The sequence below is a fragment of the Gallus gallus genome, chromosome 21 (genome assembly GCF_016699485.2).
Source record: "Gallus gallus isolate bGalGal1 chromosome 21, bGalGal1.mat.broiler.GRCg7b, whole genome shotgun sequence".
Lineage (NCBI taxonomy): Eukaryota > Metazoa > Chordata > Aves > Galliformes > Phasianidae > Gallus > Gallus gallus.
The window spans coordinates 487661-511084 of record NC_052552.1 but is presented as its reverse complement, the minus strand read 5'-3'; the positions used below and the strand labels follow the sequence as shown (position 1 = coordinate 511084).

Genomic DNA, 23424 nt, shown 5'->3' with positions numbered 1-23424 from the left:
AATGCTGCTGTATGTCAGAAATGAGTCGGTTTTTATCTCGGCTTTGTAGTTTGAATAGTGAAGTTTCAGTTCTTTGGCTGTCACCACAGCACACCCCAGGTTGGTTTTTCTTTCCTGTTATTTAGTGCCATTTTCATTGTGTTCCTCATCGATAACCGCTCACACTGAGGGGTTGGATCTGTGGTGCTGCTGTGCGGTGGGCTCTGGGCCCGTTGTGGCCGGGCTGAGCTGCTTCACCCCGGCACTCTGCTCCATACAGAGCACAGCTCCGCAGCCTCAGCCCGTCCTGCGTTGTTCTCGGGGGGCTGAGATGGGAGCCGTTCATCCCTGAGAGCTGCCGGGAGCTTCAACAGGCAGCAGCGAGGTGTGATTCAAGAGAAGCGTTTCAGCCGTGCTCGTTTAGGTGTTACCGGTAATGGTTTTATTATGGGGGAGTTGTTGGGGATTCGGGCAACCGCTCAGATTTTGTTGTTGAATGCTGTAGCGTTTTGGCACGCAACACCTTTTGCAACCCAAACGTTCCACGTTCCCCAAACGTGGAGTTTGACATCCAGCTCCGTGCAGCCTTTGCCCCATTCTTTTGCTGGATCTCAGCAGCTGAAGCGGTACCACATTCCTGTTGTTGGAGGCAGAGCCCAACCGCCTTCTGCCGGGGTTTGGGGTCCACACAGACTCTGTGAACCCGCAGTGCAGCTTCGGGAATTGGGCCCTCCTCCCTATCACTGGGAACGACGCGTGTGTTTGAGGGCAGGTTTTTGGTTGTGATGTTATGGGGGTTACTGTTCTGTGCAGGAGATGGCTGATGTCAGACGTGGGTCTGCCAGAGCTCAGGGTTTGTAACCCTGTTCTACACCTCTCGTTTTTGATGGCTTTCCCAAAGACTTTTGCTCTGTTCTTTGGTTGGTTTGCTATTTTCTGACTACCACGAAAGGTTTCCTACAGATGTTGTAACTTGGAATTCATTTTCTGTATCAGGAAACAACGGAAGTGTTATGTAAAAGTGAGGTTACATCAAATGTTTTTGGGATGTATCCCAAGAGCAGGTGAGAAGTTTCCATTGCTGCCATTCTTAGAAGTTCCTTTCCAAAGTCGCGGCCATCCCAAGGCCTGCCTGGAGGAGACGAGGACTGGGAAGGAGCTCCTGGTTCCCAGGCAGCCTGCAGGGCTGTGACCTTCCTTCTTGGTGTCCCCTCTGCTTCAGTCAACCAAATATATCTTCAGGGAAAAAAACTTTGCATGAAGTGAATGTGCATTGTGGAGCGCAGCGCTTCCGGCAGCTTTGTGCATCGTCGGTGTTTGCTGGCTTCCCTGTTCCTCACCTTGCTGAGTTTTGTTGGCCTTTCCCCCCTCACTTTGGGTCTTGTGGCTTCTGTAGCATCCTGTGCCCTTGGGCTGTGTGTGCCCTGTTGTGAATCCTGCAGGCTCAGCCCTGCCAGCTGCAGTTGTGGGGCACAGCAGCCCTCCTTACCCGGCAGGGGGGCTGTGCACCCCTCGGTGGCAGGGCTGAGCAGGGGCTGATGGCAGGCGCTGTGGTGCTGCTGTATTAAGGGGGATGGAGAGCTCGGTGCCCTTCTGCTCTTGTCACATTGTAGCATTGACAGTGTTTGGCTGTTGGGTTTTTTCCTGCCAAGTATCTTTCCAAAGGTATACATTGTGCAGAGCCCCAGCAGAGCTCTGCTCACTGCCACCCAGGGAAGTCACAGGTGGGTTTTTGTAGAAGCAGTATAGCACAGCTTGAAAGGATAGATGGGCCCAGCGAATCTCAGCATCCTTCCGTGCAGGATGTGAGATAATCGCATCGCTCTCCTCTGACTGAATGCAGGTAACTTTTAGTTCCTATTTCTTCACATACAATCTGTTGAAAGATGAAGGCTCGGAAGCTGTTGGAAGAGGAGGCTTTGGTTTGATTTCTGAAAGGAGGAAAAGCCGTCCGGATGGGAGATGCGGCACTGGAGGAGGCAGTGAGGAGCAGCCCTGGCTGTGCGCAGCGTGCGGCGCTGCTCAGCTGCTGTCAGTGCAGTGTGTGCTCAGTGCTGCCGGGTGGGGGTCCGGGTGGTCCCACCTCTGCGTGGTGCTGACCCGGTTCTGCTTCCTGGCAGCGGTGTGCTGAAGGGCAGCTTTACTTATCCTGAGCTCCCATTCATTGCAGTAGCTAATAATAACCTCGCGGCTCTGTCTGTGGAGAACCACCTGTTGGCAGTGCTGAGACACCTCTGCTGTTGGGTGGGTTACCCAACGGCCAACCTAAGTTATTACCTCATAAAAGCGACTTTATAAAACTTCTGCTTGTGACTTTATGGGCTTATTCTTTATATTTACATCCAGTACGGAACTATCTGCAAATCAGCATTTGGTCCACGCCCATTCAGCCGCTCCTCTATTCTCCAATGATGTGTTATGTTGATAAACGGCGGTAGTTTAGATCTAAATTCACCTTCTGGGTCACAGGAAATTTAAGATCCAGTTAAGAAAAGAAGAGGGGGTTGTTTGGGGCGCGGGGGTGGAACAGAGGCTCGCTGTGATTTGCTGTTGTGCACGTTAAAGTTTTATGGCCCATGTTGCATCCCCTGGGAGGATAAAGCGCAAGGAGCATGAACAAACCATAAAGGTACGAAGGCTTTATGTGCTATAATTAATATGGAACTTTCTATGAACTTTATAGTAGTTTTACTTTCTTAATTTCACATGAGTCTTTGGCTCGCTAATGAGTAATCTTGAACGCTGCTAATGGAACCTCAGGTTTGGAGTTTCATGTGGAATTATGATGAGATGCATTACGCTGACACGAAGCAGCCTACATGACTTCCTTACTGTAACGTCCCGAGCTGGCTGTGCGTGCCCTGGGAGCCTTGTTGAGCTGTGGCCAACTTTACACCGAGAAATAAATAAATACCACATCGATAGAGCTTTCCTGGCAAATCCTCCATGTGCGAGTGCAGCTTTGCTTGCAGAAGCACTTTCTGTCGACGCTGGATGGTTTAGCAGATCACAATGTCATCAGTCACATCCGTAGCAAAAATCATAGTAGGATGAAAGTTCAAGGTGCAAATCTGGCCTCATTTCCATCGTGAAGTCAAATAACCGTTGTGAAATTGCAGCTGCTTTGTTGTTTTTTTTAACTACAGAGGAAAGTTTGGTCCTAAGCAAATGTGGAATATTCCCCCTGGAATGCCCCGACTGCTCTGCAGGTCAGACACGAGTGCTGACTCGCAGTGATTCGTGTTCTTCAGCTCCATCAGAAGTGTGTGGGCGCTGGGGGGGTACACAGCGCGACTGGGAAGGGAGGGTTTGTTTTGAACCCAAGGACAATGACTTTTCTTCTTTGTTCCACTTCCCTACGATCTGCATGTTTCAGTGGGAGGGACTGTGGGTGGTTGTGAGGAACCTCAGGAGCACAGCGATGGCTGGGGGAATTTAACTGTCACTAACTGGTGTGTGGCAGTGACACAGATCACCTCTGTGACCTCTGATGAAAACCCTCTGTGAAGAAGGGAGCCGAATATTGGAGTGCAGACCCGGTAGGGATAGGGTCTGCCAACACCGGAGGGCACAGCTGGGGGAACAGCCCTTGTCTTCTGTGCCAAGCCTTGCCATTTTGTCTGCAGTCCTCCATTTGGAGATGTGGACCTGACAAAACAGGGTTAGTGCCATTCCTGGCGGAAGACATCCGGCAGTGGTTGTGTTACATCTCCTGTGCTGTATCAGCAGCACTTCCAAGTGGCACACTTCTATATTCAAAGTCCTGATCACAAAATTACAGTAGGAAGACACAGAAGAACCATTTTCAGTCTGGGGGTGTTTTGATTAATTCCCCTGGATAGAAATGGGACTTTTAAAGCAAGTTATGCATGCATCACTTGGGGTGATCCACCCTCCTGCTTGGTCCTTGTAGCAGTTGGCCATTTTTCAAGGTCAGACCTGTTTTAGGGATGATCAGACTTAGCATTCTTTCACATAACGTGATTATTGTGCATCTTTCTGACCGTGCAGCCTGAAGAATCTTTATCAGACAGGCTCAGAGGTAAGGGAGGTGGCAGATGTTGTAGTGTTGGGGACGTTTTGCAGCGAGGAAATGTCATTATGAAATGCAGAGAAGGGAGCACACGCAAGGCAGTCACGTTAGGGGATGAACCTTCCACTGCTGTAATGCAAAGGAATGAGTTTCTGACAGTAGGAGTTAGAAGGCTTAAAGTCAGCAAGTTCTGAGAACTTACACCAAAACATTTGTCAGGGATCCCTCCATAGGCAATTTCTGGATTATTAATACCGATAACTGATGACAGTGGAAGAAAGTTAATAAAGCGAGCTGAATAATTGTAGGTCTGCCAGCCTTGCAAAATAATGGAATGAATGATATGGGACTTGACTGATACGGAGGTAAGGGGAAATAATACAATTAATGTCAATTAAAATGTGCCTATGGAAAATAAGCTGATGAGATGTAACTGGGGATGTGGTTTGGCTGATAAAAGCAATAATGTGCGATGTAAAATACTTTGCCTTCTTAATGAATTGAATGGAGTGCAAAGCACTATTTTGAATGAGAAATGAAAACGATACAAAATTGGGAACGTTCAGCAGCTTCTGGCTGAGCTGGGACCCATGGGGAGCTGTGCTGTGCTGTGGGACCTTAATGGGGGAGCCCCATCCGTGGGCACTGCGCTCAGCCCCATATGGCCGTGCACTGCGCTCCCCATCGCTCCTGGAACACACGGTGCTCGTAAATTAGAGAACAGCTCACGTTTATCATACACATCACTGCTTATCTTGTAAACTCATCTGCTGTGCTTGCACGAGCAGTTGATTTAACAGCATGTATATTGTTGAACTTGACACATCTAAGAGTATAATCAAGCTCTAAAAATACCGGGCGTGTTCGGCTCCGGGTTGTGCTCTTGCTCTGCGTTCTGAAATGATTGCTGCCTGGATTCTCTTTTGTTGGCTACAGGTCACGGCAAGTTGCTGTGCTGTACATCATTAGAAAGGAGTTTTTTCATGATGCTGGCATCTGTTCAGTGACATAAAATGATGAGATGTGTAAAAGGAAAAAGTTGGGTTTTTTTTTTCCCTATATATTTCCAAATGAGAAATTACTGAAAGTTAATTTTGTAGGGTGAAATGCAAATCAGAAGATCCATCGTGAGGGATTCTGGTGTGCCAGAAGGGTGAGAATAGCAGAGGAAGAGGAGGGAAGGCTTAAAGGAGCTGCTGACCCTTGTGCTATAGCACGGCTGCGCTGCCCTGCTGTGGCTGTGCACACACCTCACTGCTGGACTCCCATGTCCGGGTGCTGAGGGAGGCATGGCAGAGACATCCCAGTGTTGGTGCTCACCCCTGCCAGGCTGATGTCGGGGCTTTGGTTTTTTGGGTGCCTTTGCTTTTAAGGGACACTGGTGCACCTTCAGTCTGCGTCTTCAGTAGCAAAAAAGGGATCATTTTGTATTCTTCAGTATTTATGCTATTGGGACCCCTGGGTGTCGTGAGGCAGGAAGGTTTCCATCCCTCTCCCTCTCGTTTTGAGGAACTCGGTTCACTTTCTGAGCTGTCATGGCAAGAAAAGTAAGCTGTTTTTAAACGGGTGCAGCGCACCTTCGGGTTGTAAAGAAACCAATAGACCTCGAGTTGCATTTCTGCTGCAGCTCGACAAAATTATAGCAGGTAGAGGAGCTCTGTGGTTATTTACTTGCAAATCCCATCTAGTGTGGGCTTCGTTTATGCCTTTCCTGGCAGGTCATACTGCCGTGCTCACAGCTGCTGTAATGGTTCGTTACGACTGCTTGTAAAAAGTCCTCTCAGAGGGACCCAATGAGCTGAGATAGGCACAGGTAGGCACACACACACACACACACACACACACACACACACACACACACACACACACACACACACACGTGTGCTCATGCACAAGTGCATAAAGCTGCTCTCAACTTTGCAGCCCTGCAGGATTAAATGGTATTTTTCTTTATGAATTAAAGGTGGGGTTCCAACAGAAAGCCGTACTCTTACAGCAGCACATTGCTGCCCTTTGACCGCTGCAGCGGGGGATTCTCAAGGCAGGTTGTAATTGGGGTCTCCTATCAGAAACCACGGGTTCCCTCTGTAATATCATGTGTGTTCTCTTCTTTCCAGATGATCATGGGAACAGCAATGGCAGTCATGTAAAAATCTTTTTACCGAAGAAGCTGCTCGAATGTCTACCAAAATGTTCAAGTTTACCCAAGGAGAGGCACCGCTGGAACACTAATGAGGTAATGAGCTCTGCTGTTCCTCAGCGCTCCCCTATTCTCTGTCCTCACGGGTTGGTTTTTGACGACATGCCACGTAAGATGCAGAATCTGAATTCAGTTGCTCTGGAATGTGTTGTTTAAATAACCAAACCATGTTAAATGTTGAAAAAGAGCTTTAAGGCAGACCTGAAGGCAAACGTGGAAGCTGATGAATGGTACGGCAGGAGTCCACACACTCGTGTGTGTGTCACCTGAGTCCAATTCTGTATCATCTGAGGGACGTGTTTCAGGATTGCCTACAATTTGATGTTTAGGTACTGTGTCAGACAGCGCTGCCTTGCTATTGGGAATGTGCAGCCTTTTTAGAAAGGAAAACACACCAAAAAACCTAACAAAACCCAAGGCAGTGCACATTCTTTCTTGCAAAGCAGGATTCTGAGGGATAAGTTGCCTGCAGTTTGGGAAATCAGACCTCTTATACTGGAATCCAGTTACTTTCAATGCGTTAGTTTGCATATCTCCTGCTGGCCAACATGTTTGTGTTCATTGAAATGAAGCAACTGCTTAAGATTCAGGTGCCTGGTGGTCCAAGGAAAGGGTAAGGAGCAGCCCAAGTGTGTCTGGGATCCCTTGCCTTTATTCCACTGGGTTGGAGGGTGGAAGGGTCAGATGTGTCACAGGAGGAGGAGGTAAAGCATTGATAGTGCTTGTCAGCATATTGTTGGTGTGGGTTTGTCTCATACCTTAATTCTAGCTGGATTGTTTGGTAGTAATCATAAATAATCAGTTAGCACATTAAATATATACATACATATGGTTTTTTTTGAGCATCAGTTTGTCGTTCTTGTTTATATCTCTCACTTCTGAAATCTGGGAGCTGGCGCTGTGCTTGGGTCAGTGCTGCTGGTGGCTCTGCCAGTACGTGCTGTGCGTTGATGGTGCTTTTCGTATTGCATTGCTAAAACCAGAGAGCTTTCATGGTGGTCAGAGGTTTTTGGCCTTATTAGGGCAGAGCAAAGCAGCAGAATCATATGCCTGTGGAAGGTCTTGGACAGTTTATGTTGGGTATATGGGAAAGGTAACGCAGCTTAGAGGTTTTGTTCCCCCCCCCCACCTGGAAGTTTAAATCTGCTCGTTGTTATAAAAGTTGAATTTTTGTAGAGTATAACCAAATAAATTCTGGACTGCGTTTCGTGGTTGATTCCTAAGGGAACACATTTCCCATCTGCCCACACAGGTGTTCTCAGTGTGCTGGGGAGGGCACAGGTTTTGAAACACTGAAGGAAAAAGCGTGTTTTGTAGCAGTGGCACTTAGAGAATCCTTGTGTTAATTTTAACACCGCCGGTGCCCCTTGCAAGTGCTGTCCCAGATAGCAAGGGTCACGGAATCATTGGATGTCCCATGTTGGAAGTGCCCTCCGGGACCATCGTGTCCAACTCCTGGCTGTGCACGGGGCTGTGTGAGGATGAGCTGTGTCTGCAAGCATTGCCTGAACGCTCAGTGAGCTCTGGAGGCTGTGGGGCTGCCAGGGCTCCTTCCCAGCTGCTCGTTGTTCTGCCTTGTGTGGAAGCGTTTCGAGGCACTCTAAACACAGCCTGTATATGGGCTGTGGCTGCTCAGGTGGATGGGCGATGCAGAGGGCACGTGTTGCATGTTAACCTGCTGGCCCCAGCTCTGCTGATGGCTTTGTTACATCTGCAAATGAGATGCTGCAAACGCTGGGTGCAGAGGTCAGGGAGCAGCTGGGGTTTGTTCTTTGCTCTACCAGGGCATCACCATGGGAACGCAGGCAAATAACTTGGTGAGCACTTTCATCTGTAGATTGAGGATAATGGTGGTGTGTTGCTCTGGGCTGGGTAATTAGGGCGGAGGAACAATATCCTCTGAGAAGTGGGTAAGTTGTGGTTGACTTCACGCTTAGCCAAATAATGCGGTGAGCAGCAAGAGAAATGGAGCATTTACAGCCACTTAACGCTCAGAACACTGCATGGAGATGTTTGCTTTGAGTCCGATTATGCAGTTTTAACTAAAATGTTTGATGGAAATACGTTTCCATATCGAAATGTCATCTCTTCTTAAATCAAGTTCATGGTGTTTTTATATTGCGCAGAGCAGGAAGTGTTCCTTCCAATTTAATTCTTTTCCCCAGTCATCGGCCTAGCCAAACCATTTAATTATAGAGTGAGATTTTCTGAGATGCCTGTGAAAGTTGTGAGCTTCTATTTATTTTGCTCGGGAGAATAGAGAGGGATCTTCACGTGATTCGCGAGGACACGTTAGTTAATTGCCAGAAAATTCTGCAGATCCGACTGCTTGTGAGCGCAGCACCTGGGCTCTGCTCACGGCCTGCTGTGAGCCCTGCGAGCTGCTGCACAGCACTGGAGCCAGCGGAGGAGCAGAGCTTCCCCATGCGGGCTGTGGGGCTGCAGGGCTGCCTGCTGCTGGCTGTGGGGCTGCAGGACTGCCTGCTGCTGGCTCTCATCTGCGCTTTGTCCCCTACTGGAGGCGGCAGAGGTCGCGGGCTCATTAGCCGGTAATCGCTTTAGGCAGCGAGAAATGTTGTCTGCAGGAAATTCATCCTGCTTTTGGTGTAGAATGATCAGATTATGGAGGCACCCGGAGCTTCCCCCGCTGCTGTGCTGTCTCAGTGGCACTGATAGGTGCTGGGATGGGCTGTTGGTGTAACCTTGCCTTCGTGCCGCGCCTGCCAAGCGCGGGTTGCAGTTCTGAGCGGAGATGCCATTCATTAATGGGGTTGGCAGCCGCAGCCATTAATCATCCTCGTCTGCACTTAATGGCACAGTAAAAGAAAGACGAAAAAGTTAAACACCCCAAATATAAAATATTACTTAGCGCTTTTGTTTCCGGCCCCATCCTGTGTTGATGCTCTCTGAAGGGACAGGCTGGAGCTGCCATGATGCACAGCGTGGTGCTGTGACTGCCCGGGGTGGGTGGGCTTGGCTTGAGGGGTCAGGCAAGGAATGGCAGATTTTCATATCGAATATTTGAGATCACTTTCTTCATGTAGTTTTCTGTAAGTTTCATACTTAGTTATTGCATGGTAACCTGCAAACAGGTGCAGTTGTAAAACTCGATTTGAGCATTCCGTAGTGCAGTGATTCTGTAATGTGCAAAGCAGAGCAGAGCTGTGCCTGAGCGTAGCTCTCGTGCTGTGGCAGCTCCGTGTTCCTGCAGTGGCAGTGCTTGCTGCAGCCCCATGTTTGCATGCATCTGTTCCAGCCTTTAAGAGCAGCGTTCTGGTTTTCCCCGCTGACTGCCTGTTGTTGCTGTGGGAAGCCAAGGTGCAGCGCCGTGCTTGTGGACTTCACTTGCACACCCATTTATGTCTCCAGTTGTCTTGCATTTTTGCTTTGCTTGCAGGTTGGTGACATTCTTCCTTTCCAGTTGACACTGAGGCATTTCCCATCTCTTCAGAGATGTAGAAGGCTTTGGGAGTTGCCTGGGGGCCTTAAGGGACCCATCTGGCTGGGCTGGCTGGTAGCTGTGAGCCCTTAGGGAGGGCTTTGGGGGGGGCGCCCCTCCGCTCAGCCCCCAGGAGGTGGCACCGGGCACTGCACGCTGCTGTCTGTGCTGCCGGAGCAGTGGGGCACAGCTGCTTTGGGTTCTTTTCTAATGCTTTGAGCTGCGTTTTAGAATTGACACTCCTTCATTGTCTCTCCTTTTCCTGTGAACACCTGTTGCTTTCGGGCTTTGCTGGGTACTGTGATGTGCTGTAGTGCTTTGCTACGTTTGCATGCTGGTGCTGCACGCGTCGTGGTGGTTTGAGGCTGAACAGTGAAAGAGATGGAAATGCGTTTAACAGAAGCACTTCATTATGGGTTTATTTTGTGAAATTAATGAAATTCTGTGCTTTGCCTAATGTACAAAGCAGAAAATGTGCTATTGGCTTTGCTTTTGCAGTTTCTCAGTCATGTTTACATAATTAGTGAATGTTGTGTGCAGGCTCCGTGATTGAGCAGAGCTGAAAGGTTATCATTCCTGGCAATTGCAACAAAAGCCCATTAATACCTGCTGTACTGCCTGTGGGCTGGTGGAGAAGGGTCCTTTGGCTTCCTCTGAGGAAGAGCTGCCTTGCTTTCCCTTCCCTTTTGTTAAATGCTAGAGTCAACTTTGTAACTGTGTGCCATAAGTCCTCAGGAATGGCTGATTTTGCAGTTCTGTGCCATTAACATCTTGGAGTCCTGTTACCAAACTGAGTCCTGTAAAGCAAAGCACATAGATGGAAATGTGTTGTTTTGGGCAGTGCATTGCCCTCCTGCTTTTATTCCAGGTGAGCCCGACTTCCTTGCACTAGTTGATAACTAAAAGAAAAACAAAATCTTAATTAGTCTGAGCTTATTCTAGCTCAAGCCAATACCATTCTAGCACGATATTAGACTGTGCATCTACTTCTGTTTTTTGCATAACTGCAGCCCTGCAGAAGAAGGTGCCACGTGTGGAGGGCAGCTCGGCAGCCCCAGCCCAGCCGTGGTCTGTTGCTGCAGAGAAAAAAGGGAAAGCTGCCTTCCAGGCATGAGGGTTCTCCCTTTAAAGACTATTTTAAGGGTTTCCCATGTTGGCAGAGGCGCCTGAAACCATTTAAGATGGCTCTGTTTTAGATCTATGGGGACACTCGTGTCTGCGCATTAAAGCTTCTTTCAAAAATACATATCTATTGGTAGGGTAGGAGCAAACCTTTTAATATCAGGGCAGTAAAGCTTCTAGAAGCTGCAGGGAGGAAGGAGGGTGTTTCTGAGGATCCAGCTGTTTGCCCAGGAAGGCTGCAGGAATTACAGGAAGCTTTCTTTGCATTTAGAACAGCTCCCCTACCTCCTCAGCGTGGCTTACCCATGCCTGATGTGTGGCTGTGCTCCCGCTCTGGACTCGGCTCACACCGCTGGTGTTGGCTTGGCTGCCCCTGTGCCCAGCTGGAGCCGTGCTGGGTTATACAGAGATGTGCCCTACCGCACGGCACGGCCCGGAGGTGTGATGCTGGGAGGCGGCGGTGGGAGCACAACCAAACAACGGCACAAGCTTTGTTTGTTGGGGGAAATAAGGCAAAAAGGAGAACGTGCCACTGAGAAAAGCACCTTTTGTCCAGATGGGGACTGACCGGTAAAGCGTGGCTGTTTATTTTCTCCACTAAAGAGATTCCTCATTATAGGATTTAGGTCTGTCACTCAGGCTGGCATTCTTAAAAGCTTGGGCTCATTGTCGCTGTTGCCAGATAAAATGGAGAAAAAAAAAAGCATTCTTTTGAAGATGGGAACTAACCTATAAAGGACGAATCCAGCACAGAAAGCTCAGAAAGCAAATACTTGTTTCAGCCCCCACCTAGAAATGCATACAAATGCAAAGCTGATTAGTCGTCATGGGTGGGCTTACATTTGCCCGTCAGTTCCGGATTCTCCATCGTCTGCTTCTCCCGCCTTGCATCCTCTGGCTCTCAGTCCTTAACAGTGCAGGGATTGCTCTGAAAGGTGTCAAAAACCACAGAATCCTGCACAGGGGGAGTGAGAAGGCAGGGTTGTGTATCGTGTAAAACCATTCCCGGGATGGGAGAGTGCGTTGGTTTAAGAGCCCGGGAGGTGTTTGTGTGGGGCGCGTTGGGTGCCCAGCCTGCCCTGCACACTGATATCCCTGCAGTGCACTCAGAGCTGAGCTCTGCGAGGAAAATGCTACAACAAAGTCAATTTACAAAGCCAATTTAAATGTCTCTTTGCCGGGGACTGCGTGTATAAACACAAATGAATTGGTTCACTTGTCAACTGAATGGAAACGGAGGATATTACATTTTGTAAGTGATTGAAATCCTGTCTTTTCCATCTCACGTTCGGTACTTCCAAGGGTGACTGTTTCATTTAGAAGAGCAAAATGTAGGAGAAAGGAGAGCCAGACATCAGGGGAAGCCAGCACGGGTACAGGGGCAGATTTCACACAGGGACGGTGCTTGGAAAGGACTGAGTGGAACTGAAAGCTGTTTTGGGCAGCAGCAGTGACCGTGGGGGCACAGCGGGGAGCACAGCACCGGTGGGGGAAGAGGGGAGAAGCTCTTACAGCGAGAGGGAGGCCGGAAAAAGGAAGGCTTTGAGCTGAGCTGCTGGCACTGCTTGTGGGCACACACGGCTGTGCCATGAGGGCAGGAGCAGGGAGTGCGTGTCTGGTATTGGTTACTGGAGAAAGATATGAATGGGGGGAAAAAGCCTATTTAGCACGAAGCTCCAGGAAGGTGCTTCATGCCTGTGATCTCAGAAGGCTTTTTTCGGCCTTTCATGAGCAATGCTGGTGGCTGTCAGAGCCGCTCGGGGACTCCCCAGCGCTCACCCACTGCCTGCTGTGCCCGTGGCCGTGGTGTGGTGGCTATCTTTAATTTATTTGTCTTTGAGGAATTTCTGTTGGTAGGGTTTGTGCTAACGCCTCCTGGCTTTAACTGCCTGCTGAGTCATTGAAAACCCGTGTCTTTGTTGTTAAATTATTTCTGAGTTGATTTGTTCCTGGTTTGTCCTCCAAGACGAGGCTGTCTTCGAGCTGTGTGGCTTACGCTGCCGTAAAGCATGGAGCCTTAGAGTGAGGGTGACATAAGGAAGGGGAAGCCCAAAAACGCCTGGGTTTTGTTTATTTCCTCACTGTGCTTTCAGCAGCACTCCTTGTCAACATTTCCTCATGCACGTTTTACTTCTGGTTTGGTATCTGGCCGTGGGCTGTTGGGAAGCACTCCATACCAACGTGTGCTGTGGGGCTGTGCTCACGCTCCTGCCTTGGGGCTGAGCCTGGGCCAGGATGGGCACACGGCCCCCCCAGCTGGCAGGGCTTCCTTTGTGTTTGGTGGAGATGGCTGGGAGGGGATGTGGGAGCAGAAGCAGTGCTTTCCCCATTGAAGATGTGTGCGGAGCAGCAGCGGTGCACGCGGATGCGGTGTGTGTTCTGGAGCAGCGCTCAGGCAAACGAGAGCACTGTGTGCGCTTCAGCTCTGAGCACACCGATTTCTCCATCGCTGGTGGCTTCTTTACCTGATGGAGAGGGGCTGTGTTGGTACGTGGCTGTGTTGGTACAGGTGGGATTCCTGAGGCTGAATGCCCTCGGGTGGGGGAGAAGGGCGGCTGCCGGGGAGCTGGGCTGGGAAGGGCTGCGGTGCCCTTGCTGGGTGTCTGTCTTTAAAGCTATCTGATGTAAATATTACACTCCCTGCATACATTTAGGAAGATAATTGACTGTATCTTGCTGGAAAGTGGGTACCAAAGATTTTTTTTTTTATAGCTTCTGTGTAATTGAAATTCTAGCAGGAGAGGCCTTTGTCTCGGCAACCACGTCTGAATTACTTTTTTATTGTAGTGTTAAACTGCCATGCTCTGATGTTAGTGACTCAGTGTAGGTATGTGTCAATAATCACCATACCAGCCCCAAGAGCTGGCTGCACGCACTGACGGGGAGCAGCCGATGCCCCCCAGCAGCACGGCGGGGCCTGCGCTGCACTGAGCCCTGGGCTGCGCTGTCCCGGCGGGCGCTGCTCACCCCCAGCATGGCTGCATACAGCGCCCTGGGCCGGCTCAGCACTGCTGGGCTTCATCCTGTGCTCTGGGAGCACCTTTAGTGTTAACCAGGCACCAGGAGGCGCAGGACGCGGTTGCGGGTGGGCTGATGTCGGCTCACGCTGGGGCAGCTCTGTGTTGTGTGTGAATTTCAACATGTGATTGGATGCCATGGAAGGTATCAGTTTTACTTACTGCAGCTCCTTTGTTTTGCAGAGATCTTGATGCAGACGTCCTTTTGGATTTCTTTTTAATAATGTGTGACCCTTCACCTTTGACCCCCTGACCTGCATTACTTTGGTAACCATTTCATTTTTTTATTTCATTTCATTTTTAATTTTGCTGTGCAAGCTGTAACATTTCATCGTGTTAAACTGCAGTGTTCTTTGACTTCCCCAGGTGTATCTTTTCTGCTGTGAAGGTGTGCTGGTGGCTTTTCTCAAATAAAAACGATTTTGGTTGTTGTAAGAAGAAATAAAGTTTGTGCTCCTCATTGGCTTTTGCTTTTTAAGTTCAACGCTGTGCATTTCCCTGTATCCCAGCACATCGCTTCTGCCTTGTGTTCTCCCAAGACTTTATCTGATTTATGTTGTCATTTCTGTACATCGTTGCTTTGAACTTGCATTTCTCTACGTTTCTTTTGGTCAGTAATACATACGTGATGTTTGCTGTGGTTTTTCTCTTTGCTGGTCAGCTTTTGGTAGCTCACAGCAATCACAGGGGATTTAAGATTCTCTTCTGAATAAAAAATATTTGTCGTTGTTACAGTTCTGTTCCATGTCCTGGAGATGACTGTTCGTAATGCTCAGCTGAAAACCAATAGCTGTTCTAATAAAGGCATTTGAGACCATCACTGGGAAATGAAAATCTCAATCCGAGCCCAATTTGCTTTTATTTTTTGCGCTGTCAAATGCAAAAGGAAAGTTATCAGTGCTGTGAGGTCATCAGTCCCGGGGGGGCTCACGGAGACCCCCAAAGTGTAGCAGCCATTTCTCCCGTCGTTCTGATGGAGGGATCCTGCACGTGAGACGTGGGACACAGCTTCTGTGTCTGCCTCATAGAGGACAATGAGGGACCCACTGAGCGTGGCCCCGCTGAAGCACACATTATTTTTTAAGTGTCTCGTTATTTCATTCTCTAACATTTAATGCTGAAGTTTTAATTGCGCGCAGCTGAAGTTGCTAAATGAGTGCTGAAACGGATTTAGGTCTTCTCTGAGCCTTGTTGCTGCTTATAAAAGTTTATATCTTTCATTAGAACCACAAATTAAAGTTTGACCTGTAGGGAACCATTAGCAGGAGATCCGAGCGGACCTCACGTGGCTGCTGCTGCCATCTGCTCGTTGGTGGGGGACCCGAAGCACATCGGAGAACCCTTTTGCTGCTGTCTGCCCCGTGGTGGAGGCTGTAGGAGGCATCGTGTCGGTGTCCGGAGGAGCACCACCACGACTGCAGCTTCTTGACTCAGAAGTGAGAATGAATGAAGTCTGCTCCTCCCAGCAAAGGTTTGCTGCTCATCACCTCAGCCCCCGAAGCCGCCGCTCTGTCTGTCCCTTCCTGGATGCACTGCTGAGTTGGGATCACTGGGACTGCACTGCTGGCCCCGCAGCTCCGGCTGCACCGCGTGAGTGTGAGCTGGAAGCTGGGCCTGGGGGCAGGGCTGCTTCAGGGCCAGGCAGAGCCAGGGGAAGGAGTGCTGCCAGTCCTGATCTCTGTTCTGACACAGCAGGATCGTTGCTTTTAAAGTCATATGAAACTTCATCTTGTTTTTGCAGTCACCTGTTACAGCGGCATGGCACTTAGGAGCACTTTCTGAACACTGCTTTTGACTATTTCCTCCGTGCTGCTGTACATGGTTCTTTTTGGCCCAGTGGTTAGAGACAAGGAGGAAGATGGCACCCCGGTCCCTACTGGAAGTGTTGGAGTTGTTTCTGCTTTCCTGTCCTGTTCCAAACATGACTGTAACCATTCTGCAGACCTGGAGCCATCCATCCATCCACACAGGCGGTGTTCCCGCTGTGCTTCCCTGCGTGGCTGAGCTTTGGCCTTCACTGTGAGCATAACGCTGCTGCCAGCCTCACGGGTTTATCCTCCGGAATCACCTCAAGATATTTCTCATGTCCTCAGAGTGGTGTTTTTGAAACTCATTGGGAAGAATACTTATTTTGTCCAAGGAAACTCCTTGAGGGCTGTTTCTCATAACGTGTATTTTGTATCAGCAGCCGTTAGACTTGAATGCTGTGGCTTTCTGGGAAGCCATTTATAAGAACCTTTAGTTAGCATTGGGCAACCAAAGGGAACCTTGCTGTGCTGCACAGCTTTGGCTGTCCCCCAGTAACGGGAACAGCAGGGGGAAACAAACAAGGAAATAAAAAGGTGTGATGGTGGGCGTTGGGATCAGTGATACAAAGATGTGGTGTTGGAAGGTGGCTCGGGGGGAATGGGCTTGGTACGTTGAGGAGCCAGCACTGTCATCCCGCCGTGACTGCCATCAGGTAAGCACTCCTCGCTGCTGACGAATGGCTGAGTTCACCTCAGTCTTTGTGCACCGCGATGGTGCCTTCATTATGTTTCCAGACGTGGAGTTATTCGATCATTGCTGTTTGCTGTGCTGATGGTGAGTTTCGGTCGGTTGCTATTTGCGTGGTGTAACAGACACGACCTGGGAAGCTTGCATTGCATTGTTTCAGAGACTTAACGTGTCTCCTTTAGACCTCTCCAAAAGGAGCTCTTTTCAGTGGGCATCCTGGGCCGTGGTGACAGCCCGAGCAGTGCGGTGATGGAGCAGAGGAGGTGTTGATGCGTTGCATTCGGTTCAGTGCCGACACCAACGTTCAGAGTTCAGCTGTAGGAATTGTTTCCAGCTTCATGTGTGAACAGCAGTAACATCAGTGAGCAAAGCGACTTTGTTAGCACAGCCAGCATCACCACTTACCCTAACCTGAATTCTTTGCTCAAGTTTCTGCTGTGCCGTTATTGGATGGCAGTAAATCTTATCAGCATTTACCCTTTTATACCCTGAGATTACAGAGCTTAATTCATTTTACTGGATGTGGTTTTTCTCCAAGTAGGAAATAAAACATGTTTTAATCAAATAGTGGATCAAAGAACTGCATAAATGCTACAGAGCGTTGGTAAAGCCAAAAACACTGCCAGGAGATGTAGTGGAGTGCTGGGAGGATACTCCACTGAAAGAATTGTTTCTCTTAACGAGGTTTTCCTGCTATTCAAAACTAAAATATTGATAATATCCACTCCTGAAACAACTCTTAATATTGAAATTCATGCAATATTTTCTCTTGCTGGATGCTTTTATATGCTGGCTTTAACATAAGGCTAAATGGCTGAAATGAAATACCTTGCACATTTACTAGATTTAGAACGCTGCACGTCTTGCATTTCAGGTAATGCAGCCGGAGTAGAATTAACCTAATCTCCTTTATTCCATCTAAGAGACATTCTTGTCTATCAGTCATGTGGTCGTGCTGTTCATTTAATAAAATATACATAGGCAGCAGACAAATGGCTCACTGCAGTCTGGACTACTTAGAAAAACAGATGTATCAGTCAACGCAAGCAAACATTGTTGCTTCTTCCTATTAATAATAAAGCCCACCCAAGCGTGCAGCGTGAAGGAGCACACAGGATGGGTAAAAAAAGTGTCTGAGGAAACACGTGGAGCTCCACGCTGAAGGTCGGTGGTGGGAGCTGTGTCCCAACGTGCCCAGGGACAGCTGCTGGGTGAGGACGCAGCTGGGAGCTGCTCGGGTGGCGCTGAGCTCCCCGGCTCTCACCGCGTGCTGCTCTGCCTATACGTTGTTTTGGAAAGCACTGAAATAATTTAATTACTGCTATTGCTTTCATCTTCAAATCCTCAAAATGCATTAAGGTCTTTGATGGCTGAATTGGGAAGCCAGTGCCTATTGGGCAGCCTTCCACGACTCGGTTCTGGGCTTCTGTTTTTGCACTGCTGACAGAAATAGCACGTCTACACCAATCAAAGTGCAGTGTTTTGCTTTCTTTGTGTGCTAGCACTAGCATTTCTTGCCTTGCCTTTGCTCTTAGCTGCACGCCTTGGGTGAAGAAACGTGGACTGATAAAAACGTGGCTTTATTTCTCCTTTAGGTTTGGCTTATCTGCTTTTCAGCTCTTCCAGACATTGAAAGTTCCAGTTTGTTTTTGTTTTCTCTGGATTCCTTCCCACGAGACAGAAGTGAATTCAGCATGGATTACTGGGAGGAGAGCCTTGGCTGGGGATGAGGCTAATTGCAATCTCTGGCTGTGCCACAGATTCACTGATGATTTCTTTTAACTCATTCACCTGCGCTGTATCTGTTTCCTCAGCTGTAAAATATGGGTAATTACCTCCTTTGTAAAATATTACGGGGTCTACAGGTAATTATATGAATGGAGTGCTAATTACAGTGATTATTACTTGGACCTAGTCTAGATCTGGAAGATGTTCCTGTTGAGATGATGTATGGGAACTGCTGAGTCCCGGCCTGAGCCACTGATTGAGCACCTGGGAAAGGACGGTCAGCCCTGGGAGCACAGGTGAAGGCAATGCAGCTGTGTGATCAGAAGGGGTGGAGCCTGGCTGCACCTCTCAGACCTCATTTAAGGGCTGGCTGCCCCTGTGCAGGGCTCTCTTGCTGGAGATCCCTCCTGTGTGGAGTCTTTGTGTGAGCCGAGGCCTTCAGAGATAGGTGAGCATCCTTCTTTTTGTGACACCTCCTCGCTGTGCTGGTCCTGCTGCTGTTACAGGTGGACATGTGAAACAGATCCTACAGCTTGCCTTAGCTCTGTGCAAGGGGCCTGGAAGGGGGCGGTGCTGTGGTGCTCAGATGTAAACTCCCCGTGAGAACCGGTGCTTATTTCTCACCCAAGTCCATCTGCTCATGTCCCATCTTCCTTTTTCATGGTGTATTGGCAGGGGAGGGGGCTGATGAGATGCAAGGAAATTCTGAACTCAGTAGTTGGGTCCACCTGTGATTTGCTAACGAGGGTTCGTGTTTCTGGCATTGGCTTTGTGTCCTGGGCTCCCCAGGTGGGTCCCAGGCCTCCAGGAGCACCACGCTGCTGCTGTGCTCTTTGGGCTTCTGCCATAGCCAGCAGTGATGTCTGCAGGCATCCAGGCTTGGTAGCAAGCTGCTGGGGGTCTGATAGGCGGCTCTCGTGGTTCTGTGGTTGCAGAACAGCTTTGACCTTCCAAGAGGTGAATTTAGTTGCTGTCCAGTTACAAAGACTTAAGAGAAGGCTTTCCAGCAGTGGAAAGGTGATTTTAGGGTTCCGCGATAGAATTTTGCAAACCAGACTCATCTCTGACAGCTGATTTCTGATTGATACAGCACGTTGAAGTTATGCATATCACATCTCTGGAATATTTCAGTTGTCGGCAGTGCAAAATGCATCTTATGCAGTTTATTGTAACGTTACTTTGGGGATAACTAAAGGAAATGAATGGTTTCAAGCTTGAGTATTTTCAAGTTGTGAGCTTAGAGAACTTTCTAAATCAGAAGTGGAAAGCCTCCAGAATCCTGTGTTTGTGTTGTTACCTCTCCACGTGTACCCCTGCACTGGCACAAGGCAGTGTGCTCTCTATGCCAGCACCTCAATCAGTGCCACACTGCCCCGTGTGCTCTGAGCCCCATGGCCACCTGTGTGCTTTGGCCCTTGGATTGCAGTGAGCTGCAGCTGCTGTTCAGCCCAGGCTGTGAGCTGGAGGAGCATCACCTCTGCTTCGCTCTATGGGGCGGCCCTGAGAGCTTTGTGGAGCTCCAGCTCCATAGTGCTCCTGCAGGAGGTGGGGAGCTGTGTCTTAATAACAGCGTTAATTCTGTTAAACAGCAGCATGAACTTAGGGCCGTTTTCCCAAAACATGAGTAGTGTTATGAGCTGTCTGAAGCCTCCCTCCTATATGTGAGTGAGGGTCCGATTGTTACTGCGGTGTCAGAGGGGTGCCTTAAATCACAGCAGCCTATGGGAGAAGTGTTCCGAGGTACGTGGCTGACATGCAGGGCTCTGTGGGGTGGGGGCAGCAGACCCTGCATGGAGGGCTGGGAGTGACCTTTGTGGCTCTGGTTTTCGGTGTGCTGGTCATTAAATGAGAATCCATAACTCCTGTGCTTAGCATCACAAATCCATGCGTGTTCTGTGCGGGTCCCTGGGAGGGTTTGGTGACGCCTTGTTAATATTACTGCATGTGCTGCTTGTGTGTGAGGTTGGAGATGTCACGTTTTTGGATGGAAGATGGCATCCCTCAGCTCAGGTGCTTCGTGTTACTGTGGGGTTTTGGCACGCCATTAAATTGCATCGCTGCAGCCTTCTGATGGGACATCACCACAGAGATGACCCAATGAGTGAAGCAGGGATGGCGCCTGGCAGCTGAGCCGTGCTGGGTCACAGACATGGGGTCACAGGGCAGGTCCCCAGGTTCACCCACATTGAATTGGCTGCGTGTTATTACAGATAGGCTTGGGCCTTGGCTTCGTAGAATTAGATTTCTGCTTCACAGAGGAGTTTTGGCAAGGCTGTGGGCATAGGGAGACCTTTGTGTGTCCTACAGGGTCTGTTCCTCCTGCTGCCTCCAATGGAAAATAGACAAACAAAGCTGGAGGTGCAGTGTGCTGAGCAGAGCACTCAGAACATTGCACCGGGAAATGTGGGGCAAGAGCTGTCTTCTGAAGAAAGCCTATTAGGCTGGGCAGCAGAAAGGCTTTGGAAGGAGGTCTTTGGGAGACGTAATTGAAAGATTCTTTCAAACATCTGTGAATTTTTTCCTCTATTTCTGGGTAATTTTGAGAAATCCCTCCTTCCTTAAATTGAATACCTCCGAACATCGCAACTGCTCAGCTTCAAGTGCAGTTAAGCTGCTGCTGTACCGATTTGACATTGCCTTTCTGCTGAATGTAAAACAGTTTTTAATCTTCTCATTTAGATGTTTTAATAGAAAGTGACTGTTTAACTTGCTTTGCCGTCGCATCCAAATCTTTAATCCGTGGGAGCGTTTGTAATAAAGCAGAAGCATTCTTTTGTTTAAACAAAGCGTTATCGGCCATCTGAGAGACGTTTCCTGGATGGCAGCACTTCCACGTGCCCACTGCAGGCCGGGGTGCAGCGGTGGCTGTGTGTGCAGGGAAGGATCCTGCTGCGCTCACAGCCCTTGGCAGCCACTGCGTGCCATGCAGGGTGCAGACCTTGGATGGCTGCGGCGCTCCCCGTTCTCGTGCTGTGAGGTGTCCCAGCAGTGCTCCCAGGGCTGTGCTCACAGGAAGTCCCCTCTGAGGAAAGTGGAATAACCGCATGTAGGGCTGCTTACAAATCAGTACATAAAACCCAGTTTGTGTTCTGTAGCTGCAACTTTTGTTGGGAGAGATGAACTCCAGCGGTGCTGCTCTGACAGAGGCGAGGAGGCCTGGCTAGCTCTGCTGCTCCGAGATGGAGGTGTGCTTTGTAGTTTGTTGGGTCAGAAGTTCAGCTGCAGTGTGTGTCTATGAGGAGCAGATAGTCCAGGCTTACGCCCTGGAACATCGCTGCACAGTGCAGGCACTGCCTGCAGGGAGGAGCACGGAGCTGCAGAGGGCTGTGTGCTGTGTGGGGCGGTGCGGGCAGCAGAGCAGTGAGGTGCTGTGGGCAGCTCATCTCTCCTCGTGCAGTGTGCAGCACTTGGGCTGCAGGGGAACCAGAAGCGAAAGTAAGCAGAAGGCTCAGGTGCCAAGCAGGTGCTCGTGTCAGCTCTGGTGGCAAAGGCAGGAGCAGCAGCTATGGCCATGTCATACACGTTACCCAGATCAATGAAAATCAGGATCTTTCAGGCTGACAGCAGCTGCGTGCAGAGGGTATGGGAGCGCTGCGGTGCCCCGGGCTGAGCTCAGGTGTCTGCAGGTGCTCAATAAGGCACGTGGAAGGGGAGCACAGTGCTCTGCTGCCGTGGCCACATGAGAGTTGGCCTCAGATGGGCATTCTGTGCCACCATGGTGTGCTTCAGTGTGACCATGTGAAGTGTGTGCGGACGGGTGAGCTTTGTCATCATCAGTGCAGAACTGGCCCCAACATCCCAACTTGGTGATGTGTAACCGGTAAATGCAGCGCTTGGTGCAGTGCTTGCCAAATTCCTACCGTGTCAAGGTGGTGCATTCATACAGGTTTGTCTGGATAAATGAAGTATCTGATATCCAGGCTGGTAAGTTGTCAGGCTCTAATTATGTAAGTGCTTTGTTATAAATAGCTCGGTACATCTGGCACCTCAGTCACCGCACGCTGGGTTAGCGTACGCTCCGTGGTGAAAGTCTGCAGGGCGATCCTGCATCGGCGTTCCCCATCTTCCCCATTTGCTCTGTGCTGTGCTCTGTCCCCGCTGCCCGTGCTGTGCAGGAGCTCCAGCATCACAGCCTCATCCCACAGCATCCTCCTCCTCCATCCTCACCTGCCAGGAGCGCAGCAGCTGAGGCCGCCCCCCGCTGGGACCGCCAATGTCACCAGGAGAAATCCTCATCTGACCTTAAAACGACGCGTTGCTGCAGGGGCAGCTCATGGAGCAAAATGGAACGGCTCTGTTTGAGGGCTGTTCTACCCCACTGATACAGAAAATGAGGTTGGGCTGCAGCACCGCCCGCAGGGTGACAGTGTGACCAATGGGCTTTGTCAGATCTACTAAGAAGTTGTGTGCTTTCAATGGGCGTGTTTGGATGAAGGCAGGTACAAGAAGGTGATTATTTAACATAGCAATGTGGGGAGGGGGACTTTAATCTGCATTTCTCTCATTTCTTCGGTTGGTGACAGAAACCCAAAAGTTTCATTTCTCAAAATCAGAAGAATGTGGCCGCCAGGTTGAACCCACATCTGTGGGAATCCCACATCGGTTTGTCCGGGTTGGATGCTGCGATTCCCGCTGGCGTTTCCCTGCTCTGCTCTGTGGGGTGGATGGGGAAGGCTTGGATGGTCCGTCCGCACCGCGCCTGGTTTGGGTGCGCTTCTGAAAGGGCCATGTGCGTTATTTTTGGCAAGCCTGTGTTCTTAAAATACCACGTCAGGAGATGGACACGGCTTTGATTTATGGGAGCAGAGAAAGGGCAAGGAAGTTGTTGAGTTCTGTGCTTTTTCCCCGCGGAGCAGCTGAGCAGCTTTTATTGGGGTCAGAGCTGCGCTTCAAAGAAAAGCAATTTCAGAGTGGGGTCTGCGGGGTGACGGCAGCGGGTTTGGGTGGGGGGGGCAGGAGAGCAATGGGAGGGCTGCGAGCTGGGCCTGGTGCTGCTCTGACAGGTGTTACTTAACCGCATGAGAGGCATTGTGTGTTCAGGGTAAGTAAGGACACGAGCAGAACTGCTGCTCAGATAAATGTTTGGCGATGTTTTGGCTCCGTCGCTCTGGCTCTGCTCGGAGCTGGCTGTGCTGTCGTTCTGAGCTTTCCATGCTTTGAGCCATCCTTACTGTTCTCCTTCTGGCAGAGTTGGCAGCGGCTGCTTTCAGCCCCGGGGAGCAGCTCGGGGTTGGCCGTGAGGCTCTGGGGGTCCCTGGGCTCCCCGTGCCCACGGGATCGGGGCTGCATGGCCGCCATCCAGCGGGGCCGAGGCGCTGCGTCACACGTCAGATGTGTGTCACCAGCATAATGGAGGTGTGATGGAAGCAGTCAGGTGTGCGTTCCCCTCGCGCTGTGTCGGAGGTGGGAT

The 23424-nt window shown here is 49.9% G+C and overlaps 1 protein-coding gene across 14 annotated transcripts in view; it reads left to right on the top strand.

Annotated features, from left to right (window-relative positions):
* The window catches only part of CAMTA1 (calmodulin binding transcription activator 1), a 224029-nt gene that overhangs the window by 16675 nt on the left and 183930 nt on the right, over positions 1–23424 (top strand). For all 14 annotated transcript variants that reach the window (XM_040651225.2, XM_040651217.2, XM_040651223.2 and 11 more), the window contains one exon: positions 6130–6248. In XM_040651225.2, coding sequence (XP_040507159.1) covers positions 6130–6248 — 119 coding nt within the window. The remainder of the gene's footprint in view (positions 1–6129; positions 6249–23424) is intronic.